The 16,538-nt window shown below is 43.9% G+C and overlaps 1 protein-coding gene across 11 annotated transcripts in view; it reads right to left on the bottom strand.

The window, feature by feature from the left end:
- The window catches only part of LOC148020630 (metal ion-binding protein), a 186,877-nt gene that overhangs the window by 18,221 nt on the left and 152,118 nt on the right, over positions 1-16,538 (bottom strand). For 9 of the 11 annotated variants that reach the window (XR_015694571.1, XR_015694572.1, XM_087698428.1 and 6 more), the window contains one exon: positions 10,941-11,243. Coding sequence is in view for 8 of the 11 variants with exons in the window: in XM_087698428.1 (XP_087554554.1) it covers positions 10,941-11,243 (303 nt within the window). In the remaining 3 variants the exon portion in view is untranslated. The remainder of the gene's footprint in view (positions 1-10,940; positions 11,244-16,538) is intronic. The other 2 variants (XR_015694573.1, XM_087698433.1) reach the window with 1 other exon arrangement.

Below are 16,538 nucleotides of genomic sequence, written 5' to 3'. Positions count from 1 at the left end.
CAACCCTTTAATCTCCCCTAAGGGCAAGATTACTCAATAGGACAGAAAACGATTCAAAACCTATACTTAATGCTAAATTAAATCTAAGATTAAAAAACCATTAAAGAAAAAAAAAGAAAGTCCATTGTGGTTCCATCCACCTTTGTAGGTCTTGGTCAGCCATTGGGCAGTTGACAAGCACCCTTTGTTTGATGCCTTGGACTCTCTAGGGTAATCACTTGGGCTTCCTTGTTAAGATAACCATTGCCTCTCTAATCTTGATAGGTCATTGGGCAGCTAACGTGCATCCTTTGTCTAATGTCATGGTTGCTTCGGGGTGGGATGCCTTGGAGAAAAGAAAAGGATCTAGGCTAAGGCTAGCACAATCCCTTCTGGTTCCAGTTGTGGACCTAAGAGGGGGTGTCAAGGAAAAAATGCATTTTATAGTGATTAGCCATTTAAACAATCCCAAAATAGGCTTAATTAACTAAATGGTCAAACTATCATTAAAAGAAACACATTCCTAGGGTGTATATATGTACCATAAGCCAAATCCTAATTTGGAAAGACCCGGCCATCTATAAATAGACAGGCTGCCCACCACTCAGCCTTAATCTCATTTTTGCAGCTTGCGAGTGCCTTCTCTCTACCGTTCACACCCCATTCTTGGAGGATATCTCCGTTCGAGCTGCTGCCCACTGCTTCCTATCATCAGGCACTTCCTGTCCAACCCACCCTCTTCTGCTCATCTTGTCTACCTTGGCCTTAGAGATAGGGGAGTTTGGGGATTACTCTTCACCTTGCATAGTGTGCTTCTTGCATTGAGCTTTATATTTATTAATTATTCAGATTTCTTCATCTTTTGTGTTTATTGTCTCTATGTTAACCATAACCCTAGATGTGTTGATGTTTGTGCCCACAATAGCTCCAAGCCCGTCACGTCGCATTGCTGCCTCCCGCCCCAGCTACTCATGCTCGTCCGACAGCTCATGCCCGTCCCGATTGCTCCCACCCATCCCACTGCTCGCTCGCCCCGACTAATCGCCCCCCCGCCCCGACTGCTCCCGCCCACCCTGTCTGCCCGTGCCCATCGCGCAGCCTTCCCCCTGCCCATCGTCTTGGGACACACCGCCTTTGGCATTGTCCTTCCTGCGTCTTTCGCGGATGCAGTGATAGCCGTAGGAGTCCCAAAGGTACGGGTGGCAGTGAAAGAGGTCAAGATTGTCAAGTAGAAGAACATTCCCCAGTCAGGGCCTAGCTTCGGGACTGGCTCCACTCGACGTTGCGCATCGGCTTGCGCAAATCATGGAGGCGGTTCTAATGGGCCAAGGGATCTTCATGGTTCTCGGCTCAGCTCGGCAAATGCAGCTTGTGAGTTACTTGCTAGTTCACCCTATACATTCACGAAGGGGATTATATACATGGTCCCTTGGTACAGTGGCTTCACACTGGAGGCATTTGCACTCCACAATAAGTTTCTTCAGCACCTGGTCACCCTTCTCTTTCCCGGCCTGGCGATAGAGTATCGCCAGTTCGCCCCTTGGTGAAAGACTTTGGACGCCTCTTCGGCACTGTCCTTCCCGCGTCTTTCGTGGACGCAGTGATAGCCGTAAGAGTCCCAAAGGTACGGGTGGCAGTGAAAGAGGTCAAGAACATCCCACAGTTCCTAGAGATTGAGCCAGGCAGACACTCCTTTAGGCAATAGGTCATCGTGACTGGGAAGCCAAGGCAATGCCTGTGCTGCCATGACTTTGGGCACTAGGCAACAGAGTGCATGCGCTTCGGTGCTAGGGTGGGTTCGCCGATCCCCCTATCATCTTTTGTATGAGGCCGGGATACAGGACACGATATTCATTATCAGGGCTGGGTCATGCACAGTGGTCGGTTTGAGGGCTCTACCCATCCGCCAAGTATTGAAGCCCACAACAGACCACTCTGAGGTATGTGAGATCATAGGGAGTCTTACTGGATGGCATATATGGAAGGCGCGGTTTCAGGAGGTTTTTGGCGGAGAGAGACTTTCAATACAGGTGACCTTAGCAGAGCTCTTGACCTCCATCATCCATTCCCTCCGTGGACGATGGGATTAGTACAAGGCTCGTCAGAAGCTCTGTTGTCACTTCATGCGCACTTGGGACGGTCAGGACCTATTTTTCGAGATGCAGGCAAGCAATCCCAAATGGCATTATATCCCCCCCCTTCCTCCATGGCTTCTTGCCCCCATCCCCCCTAGACCGCCCTGAGAGGCTTGTACTGTGAGAGTGGAGGTAGGATCAAAGCTCAGTACAGAAAACAGTAGACAGTAGAGAGTGAAGCACGACACCCAATGCAATAGACTAAAAGAGTGTAAACTGAAAGTACAAGGTATAACCCTTAAACCTTAGGGTTGTAGGGGGGTGTTCACACCCGAACATGGTAAGTGCCCGTAAGTGTGTGTTAAGAGCACATACGAAATAATACCATAAGTCTGGGAGAAAAAACCTCTCCTATCAAGAGTAAAAAGTGCCCCAGTGTCCTACTGATCACCGACACTCCGATGTGAGCGTAGGTGTAAGTGAGGCGTGAGTGAAATAACCAAAAAAACCCCCTTGGAGTGAAGAGTGATCAAGAGTACAAGGATCATCCGCCACCAAAGATCAAATTGAAAGCATGGCGAAATGCTTCAAATTTGTCACGAGGAAGAGCTTTGGTGAAGATGTCTACTACATTATTGGTGGTAGGACAATGGACAAGGCTGATATAATCTGCATGTAACCTCTCTCAGACAAAGTGATAATGTATCTCAAATTGTTTCGTGCGTGCATGAAACACTGGGTTCCGTGCCACTGCAATGGCACTTTGACTGTCAGTAAACAAAGGAGTAGGCTTCGTAACAGAAACATCCAGATCAGCAAGCAAGCATCTAATCCATACACATTCAACTGTGGTAGTGAAAGCTGCCTTGTATTCAGCTTCACATGACAATGTGGCAACAGTGGACTATTTCTTGCTAAGCCAAGATATGCAAGATGAGCCAAGAAAGAAATAATTGCCACTAGTGGAGTGACGTGAATCATAATCACCAACCCAATCAGAATCACTGTAAGCATGTAACTGCAGTGGTTCCCCCTTGGCATAAAGCAATCCAAGAGATCTAGTACCCTACAAGTAACGGAAGACACGCTTAACAGCTTGCCAATGTGACATGCGTGGCTGATGCATATATCTGCTCAGGACTAAAACTGCAAACTATATGTCTGGCCTAGTGTTGCATAAGTAAATAAGACATCCAATTGCTGGAGCATATGTGTGTATATCAAACAAATCACTGTCATCGTGTAATGACAGTTAAAGTCCAGGTTTCATTGGTATACAAACTCGCTTGCAATCCTATAAGTCAGACTTCTCAAGAAGTTTACCAATGTATCTTGACTGTGATAACCCAATACCTCTGGCATCATGTATGAATTGAATGCCCCAGTAATAAAGCAAAAACCCCAAGTCTGACATGTCAAACATTTGCTGCAAATTTTGTTTAAATGCTGAAATCTGATCAGCATGTATCCCTGTGAGCAAGAGATCGTCAACATAAAGACAAAGGGTAGACTTAGATGATCTGTTTATGAACCCTTGGCTAAGCAAGAAAGCATCTATCTTTGCATACCAAGCTCTAGGAGCTTGTTTCAAACCATACAAAGCTTTTTTCAGCTTGCATATCAAGTGTTCCAAGCGCTCAACTGCAAAACCAATGGGCTGTTGTACATATACTTCCTCATGAAGTTCCCCATGTAAAAATGCAGTTTTAATATCCAACTGATGCACAGTCCATCCATAATGAGCAGCCAAAGCAACCATAGACCTTATGGTAGTCATACGGGAGGTAGGAGCAAATGTCTCCTTATAGTCAATGCCTTTTTTTTGTGCATAGCCTTTAGCTACAAGCCTTGCCTTGTATTTGTCAATGGATCCATTTGCATTCCGTTTCAGCTTGTAGACCCATTTTGTTCCAATGGCTTTCTTCCCAAATGGCAAAGACACCAAATCCCATGTTTGATTCTTAGTGATAGAATCCAATTCAGCTTTCATTGCTGCCATCCAATGCACTCTCTGTTGTGCATCCTCAAAACATTCAAGCTCCTCATCATCGAAGGTGCCTGCTGCCATAACGAACTCCATGGTATGTGCAGTATTATGCATACGAGCTTGCCTTCTAGTACGACCAGCCATGGGTGCATCCAAATGACTATCTTTCATAGTCTGTAAATACCATCTGGGCATTTGTCTTGCCTCCTGACTGTGCATAAGCTCTTGCTGAATTTTAGTTCCAGCACTTTGCTGAATATTCAGACTCCACCTGAATCACCAAATGTAATGGGCAGCAGCCCTTCAAATACATCATGGGCATGTATCTAAACCAGCCAAGGACAATTCTAATTTTTCATCAAATAGTACATCCCTACTGACAAACACCTTTTTAGAAATAGGATCATAGAGTCTGTAGCCTTTGCTCTCACTGCTATATCCCATAAAAATGCATTTGACAGCCTTGTTATCCAACTTTTTCTTGAGTACCTTTGGAATATGTGCATATGCAAGGCACCCAAAGGTACGAAAGTGTCCAACAGAAGGTTTCCGGCTGTTCCAAGCCTCAAAAGGTGTGATTCTCTTCAATGCTTTGGTGGGGCATCTGTTCAAAACATGGCAAGCACACATGACGGCTTCCATCCAGAAACTGTGAGGCAAGCTCTTTACCTTCAGCATATATCTGGCCATCTCCATGAGTGACCGATTCTTTCTCTCTGGAACCCCATTCTGTTGTGGAGTATAAGCAATAGTGTACTGATGGACAATGCCCTTCTACTTCAAAAAAGAATTTAGCATAGAGGACATGTATTCTCCCCCTTGGTCCAAACGGAGAGTCTTAATCTTACAACCAGAGTGATTTTCAATAAGTGCAATAAAAGCCAAGAATGCATCATACACTTCTAGCTTTTTGACCATAGAGTAGACCCAACAAAATCGAGTGAAGTCATCAATAAAAGTCACAAAATAGTAACATCCTCCCAATGACTTTGTTTGCATAGGTCCATATACATCTGAATGCACTAACTGCAACCTGGCTGTTTCTCTAAAAGCAACATCACGGGGAAACGAAAAACGATGCATTTTCCCCAAAATACATCATTCGCACAAGTGCTAGGGAGATCTCTCCATTAGAGGTAATCCATCTAGCATCTGCGCACGCGGTGAGCATCAAGCTGCCAAAGTTCACATGCCCCATCCTAGTATGCCATAACTCTGCCTGTAGCATAGCAGAAGTAAGAGTGGATGCCAAGTACGCTGATAGAACAACCGAAAGAGCATCCAACTTGTATAACCCATGACATAAAGTGCCTGTCAAGACCAAAGTCATGTGTTCTTTGTCTCTCACCATACATCGGTCATCATCAAATGTGACTTGCAATCCACAACGTGCCAAAGAAGAGATAGAAAGCAAATTCTTCTTTATGCCTGGCACAAATAAAGCATCCTGTAGGCGGAGAATAGAGCCATCAATGGCTGAGCACAATCTACCCAATATCTCTAACATGGTATGATGCATTGTTGGCACACTGTACAAACTTGCCAACTGGAGCTGCATGAACAGATGCAAATAAATCTCTGCGAGATGTAATATGCCTAGAAGCACCACTGTCAAAAAACCAAGTGTCTGCATCCTCAGTAGAGCTGAATGCTCGATCTGCCCAAGAGGTGTCATAACTGCATGCGTAAAAACAATAGTCCCTGTCTGCAACAAAGGTACGCGAACTCAGTAGCAATAGAAGGAGCATCAGAAACAAACATTTCTGATTCCTTTTTCTTCTCTTTGGCAATGCGCTTTCTGCACTCAGTAATGTAGTGGCCTGGCTTCTTGCAGTAATGGCATTTACCCTTTTTGGCTTGCATGTCCCCTTGTTTTTTGTTTGCCTGGGATGTGCCAGAAGTTCCAAAACTCTGCGGAGCATTCTTCACTTGGCTGACTTTGCTCTTTTGTCTAGCCATAAAAGCCTGCTCAGAGGCTATAGCATCCACACCACTATTTCTTCGTGTTTGTTCCTCCTCTAGAAGCAAACTGACTAACTGAAGAAAAGTGATTGGCTGCGCGGCAATCCTCATTGTGAGGTTTAAGGCCATATGAAAAGCCAAGTAAGAAGGAGGTAATGAGTTCAAAGTGGTGGATATCATCTATGCATCCGAATAGTACTCATCAACATTCATAAGTTGCTCTCGTAAGTCCTGAATTTTGTTCAAGTGATCCTGAATAGAATAACCTTCATCCATTTTCAATGTCTCTAGCTCTTTCTTTAAGAAAGAGATGCGAGTCTCATTCTTGCCTGCAAACATCTGCTCCAAAGTTAGCCAAGCTTCTCGTGAAGAAGCTGCTAAACGAATGTGGGGGATGATTGATTGCTGAACTGCCAATGCAATCAGCGACAAAGCCTGTGCATCCCGTGTATCCCATGCTTTTTGAGCTGTTGTTCTTTGGGGAAGTGGCTGAAGTGGAGCAGGCTGAGGTACCCGTGGTGCACGTCCTCCTGGAGGAGGAGTAGCTCCAGCCACAACTCCAGGTCGAGCTTCTTCTCCGCTGACATAATCCCAAAAAAAATTTGCCACAAGTACATTCTTCATCATGAAGGACCAAAGTGAATAGTTATTTCCATCCAATTTGTCCTTCTTGGATACATAGGTGAAAAAATCTCCTCCTTGATTTGCCATGATTTTTCAATTATCGAAAATGCAAAAGAGCAATGTCAAAGCAGAACTTCATTGGAAATCTGAAAATTTCCTGAAATTGCAAGAAATAACTTTCTACAATTAGTGTACAAAGGTGCACTCTGTCAAAACTATTTGTTATGCACGCAGTCCAACTTATGGTTCTTGGCACATGGAGGCTTGGAGATGGGAAGTTGGCTTGCCCAGATGTAAAAGGAGTGAGTTTGTAAGCGTTGCACATAGTAGCCTCTGGAAACCCCAAAACATTGCCTAGGGTCGTGCGAGATGGCGCAACTAGTGTGGAGAGGAGCATGCTGCATCCTTCGCCGCATGGCTCCCAACCTTGGATATATCTCTTGGCGAGCTTTCTACTGCCAGGCAGTTAGCTAGGCCCATTACCTTCTGTATGAGGCCGGGATGTAGAACACAATATTCATTATCAGGGCTGGGTCGTGCACAGTGGTTGGTTTGGATGCTCTACCCACCCGCCAGGTATTGGAGGCCCCAACAGACTGCTCTGAAGTACGGGAGATCATAGGGAGTCTTATTGGATGGCATATATGGAAGGCATGGTGTCAGGAGGTTTTTGGCGGAGAGAGACTTTCTATATAGGTAACCTTAGCAGAGCTCTAGACCTCCATCATCCACTCCCTCTGCGGACGATGGGATCAGGGACAGGGGGAGTCCAAGGCTCATCAGGAGCTCTGTTGTCACTTCATGCACACTTGGGGCCGCCAGGACCTGTTTTTTGAGATGCAGACAAGCAGCCCCAAATGGTGTTACACCCCCCCCATAGTTGTCAGATACGAAATGTACGATACGGTACGGTACAATAAAATACGGTACTAAATGGTACCTTAAGATTTTATAAGGTACGGTACGATATTAGTACGAGAAAAAAATAACTTGATTATTTTGGACAAAAGATAATAGAATAGGTATTTCAAGTCTAAATAGCAATGCTATTAGAGTATATAAGATGAGTACTTGAGGGTAACATGTCAAGGCCCAAAACCTAATGCCGAATGCGCAACATGCGCTACTGCTACCTACAACTTATAACTACATAGATGGGAGTGGAAACATCATACATGCATGATCATACAAATAAGAGAAGTGTGGGCTTGAGAGAGAGAAGGTTGAGAGAAATTGTTTGAATCTCAAATAACCTAATCTCATGGGAGAATCATATTAATATAAGGAGCATTTAGCTCGTCCCAAAGTGCAATTCGAATGGGAAAGATGCATCCATTAAGTTGGTACCTTATGGTAGTAATACACAAGGTACGGTACCTAAAGTATGGTATAGTATCAACCCTTTTGTACGTGGTAGTAGTGCAACTAGAGAGAGGAAGCGGCTAGAGAGAGAGAGAGAGAGAGAGAGAGAGAGGCTTGGGGGAGAAATAAGAAAGAAAGAAGCAAAAAAAAAGAAAGGAGAAAGAAAAGTGACCAAAAAGTGCCCATTTTTTCGTACGTACGGATACGTAACGTACCGTACCGTAAGGATCAGTCCATTCTACGTATGGAGATAACCCTGCACCCCTCCTCCATGGCTTCTTGCCCCCATCTCCCCTTGACCACCCTGAAAGGCTTGTACATTTGATATATTTGCGACTCTGCATCAGCTCCAACTAATCTGTTGAGCATGAGCACTTCCTTGTATTAAAAGGTTCTTAAGTAATATAATTAGCCACTTTTTATTTGGAAAAAAGACCCTAGCTATGTTTCTTTATCACGCCGTGCCTTTGTCATACGATTGTGTTTGTATTCTATAGTGAAGCATTTCTTTATAGTGGCAACATACACACAGGTGGGGGTTTCCTCCATTTGAGCTACACGTAAGGGTGGTGCCAAGAAAGAGCACCATAAACACTAGGCACATTGGTTGGGACATGGCATATGAATATGAAACCCTATAGTGTGAAAAGATGTCTTTGAAATATTGACATCACTAAGCAAAGGTATACATAAAGGAAGAGTTCAAGTGGATAATGAACATGAGAATAGGAGTGGTGGGTTTTGAGATTGAGATGCACCAATAACAAACTCACTACAAGTAGATTGTAGAATATACAAGATCTTCCTTTATACAGAATCTGTTCTGAAATTTACATACTGAAATATGTTTGGGTTTCCTTGGTAGCTTAGAGCCAGTACACATGAACATCAGAGGGATTAACAAAGAGAGAATTTGGATAACATACATTAGAATGGTGAAGCTACCACTGGGTCTTGCTATGATGAAGTCATTGGATTACTTTTCATTCCCATGATGGTATGTTCTCCCTGAGCTGAGAGATTCGGATTCTATCCAAATGGTTGCCTTGACTAAGATGCACCTTTTAAGGGTCTAGAGAAGATAATGCTGAAATCCCAACGAGGAAGGGAATGTACTGAGAACATATAGCTGTCAAAGATGAAGGGGGATACTACCACTCCTCCAAGCCTCAATGGATAAATAAAGTAGTAGGCATGGGTTATAAGGTGAAAAAAGGCGAGTCAATAAGCACCGATACCTAGAGCGAGCATCATATATCCTAACTAAGAACATAAAGCTGCCAAAGATGAAGGGGGAATATACTCCTCCGGGCCTCAATGGATAAGCGCAGTAGATGACAAGCAGGGCTTTAACGGAGATTGAATTAGTAAAGCAGGGTGAGATGCCAAATATTAGCTCATATGCTCATGAGAGCCCTAATGCTCATCATAGCTCATGTGTCAAGAGCACCAATACTTGCAACCATGCAAGAACAAGAGGGCTAACAAGTGCACAAAACTGTGAACACAACTAACAAATGGACACTCAAAAGAATGGAATGAATTGATAATGAAATATATGCACAAGCGAGGTACAATAAATGGATGTACAAGAGAAGCAATGGGCCAACTATAAAAAAGCTGGAATGGAAGCTTAGGCTTGAAGAAGAGGCAAGAGGAGCTCACACAGGCCTCCACGACTTTGGGTCTAGGGTTGTAGGGTACTAAAGGAGCCCATCACAACACACATCAGTAGGATGAGTGTGACGTACTTGAATGGATCTAGACAAGAGAAGCTATCCATTGGTTCTTTAAGAGCTATGAGGGAACTCTGCATGTAGGATGCCAATCAGCTGCACATCGGTGGAAGACAACAATTGTCCCACAATTGACCATGAAAAGCACAGAAGATGACAAGTAGGATTGAATTAGTAAAGCAGGGTGAGATGCCAAATATTAGCTCATATGCTCATGAGAGCCCTAACGCTCATCATAGCTCATGTGTCAAGAGCATCTATACTTGCAACGCCTCATGGGACAGCTAATGCAACAGGATGGAGCAGCCTAGCAGGCTGAATCAGCTGTGTTTAAAGGCTGGACAGGCCCGAACAGTGGTGATTATGATGTGACAGCAGTGAGGGCAATCAAGCATCATTTGGAGCAGCCAATCAACAGTAAAAATCCTGCATTTGGGACAAGGCAGCAGCATAGAAAGCTGTTGCCCTTGCAAGTAACAGGATGATGATGAAGGCTATAGGATGACGATGCGGCTGAATAATGGTGATGGAATCTCCACTTAGACACCCTTTTATAGAAACGTTTTGAGACAATTGTCCTACCAAAAAACTCATGAGTTTTCGGATTCAAATGAAGCTGATTGAATTTGATTTTCTGGAATTATATGAGAGCCAAATAGATTTTTCCAGTAATTGAGGACTAATTTTGACCAGTTTTTTCTTTTTAGGTTGCTTAACAAGGTGAGCTATTCATTGACTCCAGAATGGCAGAGTCTAGGATGATGATGGAATGACAGCCAAGTAACATTCCATAGTTTACAGATTCTATTCATGCAAGAAGCATGTAAACAGAGTCACTTAGAATGCAAGAATGCATTGGCCTCTAGTGAGACATGACTTCGCACAACTATCATTTTCATTGATTTGTACATTCTATGTATAGTTGCATTCACTTGACAAGTTTGCTGATGGAAAGTTTATGTGATATGAGCCTTGACACCCTTCACACAGCAGAAAAACAGCCAATTTCTTCAAGCACAAGTAGAGTGGAACGGATGATCTCCATCCATGAAGCAACTGCCGATTGAAGGACAATACCAGCTCTTACAGCGTGTTTTTGTTAACCTGACCTCACTGCCTTTCCTAAAACAGATGAAAAACTTAATAATCAAATCTGTTGCTCCATTTTAGAAACATGATCTTTACTATGAAAAATTAGAAAAAGTAGCAAGTCACCTGTCTATGACCTTATCCACCTCAGCTTTACTGGCTGGACCACCTGCCAATACCCGTGTAAGACTCAAGATATCTCTATAATCTCCCTGTTTAAAAGCCTCATCATCATCAAGCGGTCTCTGTAGTACAGAAGTGTCAGATTGCAGCACTCTATGACCTGCAGGCTTGCCATTTGATGATGATGCCGTCATCTTCACTATTTCATCTTTGGCTTGTAGTATCAAACAAGAAATTGCCATTGCATATGCAACCCCTCCATAGCCCGTGTGAGATATAAACAAGAATTTGCTGTTCAGCTGACCCCTGCACAAGACATTTGTTTCTGTAAGGTACCAACAAACAAGAAGCAAAAAGATATCCAGCATAGTTTATCTAAACAAACATAAACTATGAACACCGACAAACTAAAATTTCTGCTTTCAAATGTCTTTTGCATTTTTAAACACTATCCATCGAATAACTTTGCACATGTTGTAAGAATCCACTTGCTATGAGATATAAATGAGCTGCATGGATTTTAGTAGCACACTAGTTCACAAAGATGATGCTCTAAAAGATCCCTTACTAATTGTTCTGAAGGAATTACTGTGAGATGGAAGGATCGAGGTGCAGCTGAGAGTACAATAGACAGTGTGAGAGTGAGAGAGACACAGTGAAGCACGACACCCAAGAGAATAGACTGAAAGAGTGTAACCAGAAAGTACAAAGTACAACCCTTAAACCTTAGGGTTGTAGGGGGTGTTCACACCGACACACACTAAGTGCCCATAAGTGTGTAGCATAAGCACATAAGCACATTCGACAATAGGACTAAGTCTGGGGGAAAAAACCTCTCCTACCGAGAGTAAAAAGTGCCCCGGTGTCCTACTGATCACTGACACTCCCATATGAGCGTAGGCGTAAGTGAGGCCTGAGTCAAATACCCAACAAACCCCCCTGGAGTGAAGAGTGATCAAGAGTACAAGGATCATCCGCCACCAAAGGATATCAAATTTAAAGCATCGCGAAATGCTTCAAATTTGTCACGAGGAAGAGCTTTGGTGAAGATGTCTGCCACATTACTGGTGGTAGGACAATAGACAAGGCTGATATCACCTGCAAGTAACGAAAAACAAGCTTGACAACTTGCCAATGTGACATAAGTGGCTCATGCATATACCTGCTCAAAGCTGAAACTGCAAATTGTATGTCTGGCCTAGTGTTGCATAGGTAGATAAGACATCCAACTGCACGAGCATATGTATGTATATCAAACAAATCACTATCATCATGTAATGACAGTTTTAGTCCAGGTTCCATGGGGGTACAAACTGGCTTGGAATCCTGTAAGCCAAACTTCTTAAGAAGCTGCCCAATATACCTTGACTGTGATAGCCCAATACCTCGAGCATCATGTTGAACTGGATGCCCAAGTAGTAATGCAAAACTCCCAAGTCCGACATGTCAAAAGTTTGCTGCAAATTTTGTTTGAATGCTGAAATCTGATCAGCATGTGTTCCAGTGAGCAAAAGGTCATCAACATAAAGATATATAATCAGCATAGATCCCCCTTCTTTACATACGTAAAGGGTAGACTCAGATGAGCTGTTTAGAAACCCCTGACCAAGCAAGAAAGCATCTATTTTTGCATACCAAGCTCTAGGAGCTTGTTTCAAACCATATAGTGCCTTTTTGAGCTTGCATACCAAATGTTCTGAGCCTTCAACTACAAAACCAATGGGTTGCTGTACATAAATTTCCTCCTAAAGTTCCCCACGTGAAAATGCAGTCTTGATATCCAGCTGATGCACTGTCCAACCATAATGTGCAACCACAGCAATCATAGACCTAATGGTCGTCATACGGGAAGTAGTAGCAAATGTCTCCTCATAGTCAATGCCCTTTTTCTGTGCGTAGCCTTTAGCTACAAGCCGTGCCTTGTATTTATCAATGGATCCATCTGCTTTCCTTTTCAGTTTGTAGACCCATTTCATTCCCATGGCTTTCTTCCCAAATGGCAAGGACACCAAATTCCAAGTTTGATTCTTAGTAATAGAATCTAATTCAACTTGCATTGCTACCATCCAATGCACACTGTGTTGTGCATCCTCAAAACATTCAGGCTCTTCATTATCAAAAGTACTTGCTGCCATAACAAACTCCATGGTATGTGCTGAATCATGCAAACGAGTTTGCCTTCTAGTACGACCAGCCATGGGTGCATCCAAAGGACTATCTTGCATAGTCTGCAAATACCATCTAGGTAACTGTTTAGCTTCCTGACTGTGTGCAAGCTCTTGCTGAATTTCAGTTTCAGCATTATGCTGAATATTCCGATCAGCCAATGGCTGAATTTCTGCACTTTCCATAGGAGCAACTGGCTGAACATTAGGTTCATTTTCTGAAGCTTCAGCTGAATCACCAAAAGTAATGGGCAGCAGCCCTTCAAAAACATCACAGGCAGCCAGATATGTGTCCAAACCAGCCAAGGATAATTCTGATTTTTCATCAAAAACAACATCCCTGCTGACAAAAACCTTCTTTGTAACACGATCATAGAGTCTGTAGCCTTTGCTCTCATTGCTATATCCCATAAAAATGCACTTAACAGCCTTGTTGTCCAACTTTTTTCTAAGTACCTGTGGAATATGGGCATAGGCAAGACACCCAAAGGTACGGAAGTGACCAACAGAAGGTTTACGGCTGTTCCAAGCCTCAAAAGGTGTGATGGTCTTCAAGGCTTTGGTAGGGCGTCTGTTCAAAATATGGCAAGCACACATGACTGCTTCCATCCAAAAACTATGAGGCAAGCTCTTTGCCTTCAGCATACATCTGGCCATCTCCATGAGTGACCGATTCTTCCTCTCTGCTACCCCATTCTGCTGTGGAGTATAGGCAGTAGTGTACTGATGGACTATGCCTTTCTGCTTCAAAAAATAATTCAGCATAGAGGACATGTATTCCCCCCCTCGGTCCGAACGGAGAGTCTTAATTTTGCATCCAGATTGATTTTCAACAAGTGCACTGAAAGCCAAAAATGCATCATACACTTCTGACTTCTCTTTCAAACAGTAGACCCAGCAAAAACATGTAAAGTCATCAATGAATGTCACAAAATAATAACAACCGCCCAATGGCATGGTTTGCATAGGCCCACAAACATCTGAATGCACCAACTGCAATCTGGTTGTTGCTCTGAAAGCAACATCACGGGGAAATGAGAAACGATGCATTTTCCCCAAAATGCATCCCTCGCATAAGTGCTTAGGAGGTCTCTCCAAGAGAGGTAAGCCATCCAGCATCTGAGTACGTTGCAAAAGCATCAAGCTGCCAAAGTTTACATGCCCCAAACGGACATGCCATAACTCCGCCTGTATCATAGCAGGAGTAAGAGTGGATGTTAAGTATGCCGTCTGATCTACTGAAAGAGCATCCAACTCATATAAACCATGACACAAAGATTCTGTCAAGACCAAAGTCATGCATTCTTTATCTCTAACCATGCAACGGTCATCATCAAATGTGACCTACAAACCACAACGTGCCAAAGAAGAAATAGAAAGCAAATTCTTCTTGATTCCAGGCACAAACAAAGCATCCTGCAGGCGGAGAATAGAGCCATCAATGGCTGTGAGCTGAATCTCCCCAATACCACGAACAGGGGATGATGCATTATTGGCACACTGTATAGATTTCCCAACGGGAGGTGCACTAACTGAAGCAAACAGATCTCTGCGAGATGTAATATATCTAGACGCACCACTGTCAAAGAACCAAGTGTCAGCATCCTCTGTAAAGCTAAGTGCTCTATCGGCCCAAGAGATGTCATAACTGCAAGTATAAAAACAATAGTCCCTGTCCACAACAAAGAACGCGGACTCACTAGCAGTGGAAGGAGTGGTAGGAACAGACATTCCTGACTCCTTCTTCTTCTCTTTGGTAGTGCGCTTCCTGCACTAAGTGATATAGTGGCCTGGCTTCTTACAATAATGACATTTTTCCTTTTTAGCTTGCATCTCCCCTTGTGTCTGATTTTGCGATGTACCCGAAGTGCTCAGAGACTATATTCTGCGATGTCTTGCTACAAAAACCTGCTCAGAGACTATAGCATCCACACCACTATTTTTCCTTGTTTGCTCCTCCTCTAGAAGCAAACTAACCAGCTGAATAAAAGTGAGTGGGTGCTCGGTAATCCTCATGGTGAGGTTCAATGCAGTATGAAAAGACAAGTACGAAGGAGGTAAGGAATTCAAGGTGGTGATTATCAACTGTGCATCCGAAAAGTACTCATCTACATTCATGAGCTGCTCCCTCAAGTCCTAAATCTTATTCAAGTGATCCTGCATAGAATCACCCTCATTCATCTTCAAAGTCTCTAACTTGAAGAAAGAGATCCCAGTCTCATTCTTTCCTGCAAACATATGCTCCAAAGTCAACCATGCATCTCGTGAAGAAGATGCTGAACGAATGTAAGGGATGATGGACCGCTGAACTGCCAGAGCAATCAGCAACAAGGCCTGTGCATCACGTGTATCCCAAGCTTTTTGAGCTGCAATTCTTGGAGGAAGTGGCTAAGGTGGAGTGGGCTGAGGTCCCCGTTGTCCACGTGCTCCTTGAGGAGGAGTAACAGGAGCTATAACTCCCGGTCAAGTTTCCTCTCCACTGACATAATCCCATAAATTCTTGGCCACTAATACATTCTTCATCATGAATGACCATAGCGAGTAATTGTTTTCGTCCAATCTGTCTTCCTTGGATACATATGTAAATACATCACCTCCCAGATTTGCCATGATGACAAATTTCCAAAGACAAATGAGCAATGTCAAAGCAGTAAGGACTGAAAATCTGCAAATTTCCAGAAATTGCAGCAAGCACACACTTCTGCAATTAATGTGCAAGGGCGTACTCTGTCAAAAACTGTCTTTTAATGCACGCTTCCCAAGGTGCAAACAATGCTCAGCAACACTGTTATATCAAAATCCCCAAAATTTCTGCCAAAATTTCTGTCAAAACAGTCTTTCTATGACTGTAACAACATTTCATATGTAACTATCCTCAAAATACATAAAAGCCCCAAAATTTCTGATGAACAAGTCCAGAAATTTGCATCAAATTTAGCCCACACTTGTATCCTGTATGCGGTGCCTGCTGCGTATGAACCTCCTCTGCCAGAAATTGATTCTGGAATAAAGGGATAAAATTTTTGTTAAAAAATACCTGACGTGGTCAGGGCGGACGCCGGTCAACCAACGGTTGCTGACGTGGATTGCAGGCGGATGTCGAATGTCAGGTCGCTGGTGAGACGGGGCAGTCGGGCGGGCTGTTTGGAGCGGACGAACAGGACGGCGCAGCAGTTGTGAGGCGTCGCCCTGGTCTGTGGCGACTGCGCCTGCAGCTGGCGTGCCACAGGCAAGCGGCGCTAGAGACAGGTGGCGCTGGAGACAAGCGGCGTACCACAGGGAAACGAGCTGGAGGCAGGCGACGCCCAGGCTTGCTGGCGACTGCACAGGCAGGTGAGGGCGGACGAACAGTACGGGTGACGAGCTACAGGTCCTGCCTCACGAACAGGAGCTGTCGAGCAGGACGGGTGGACCTGACGAACAAGAGTAGGCAGAC

Source organism: Lygodium microphyllum, chromosome 18 (genome assembly GCF_053477565.2).
Source record: "Lygodium microphyllum isolate KBCC chromosome 18, Lygodium_microphyllum_v1.1.10, whole genome shotgun sequence".
NCBI classification, from domain to species: Eukaryota; Viridiplantae; Streptophyta; class Polypodiopsida; order Schizaeales; family Lygodiaceae; genus Lygodium; species Lygodium microphyllum.
The sequence above is the reverse complement of the archived record's forward strand: the minus strand, read 5'-3'. Positions and strand labels throughout refer to the sequence as shown.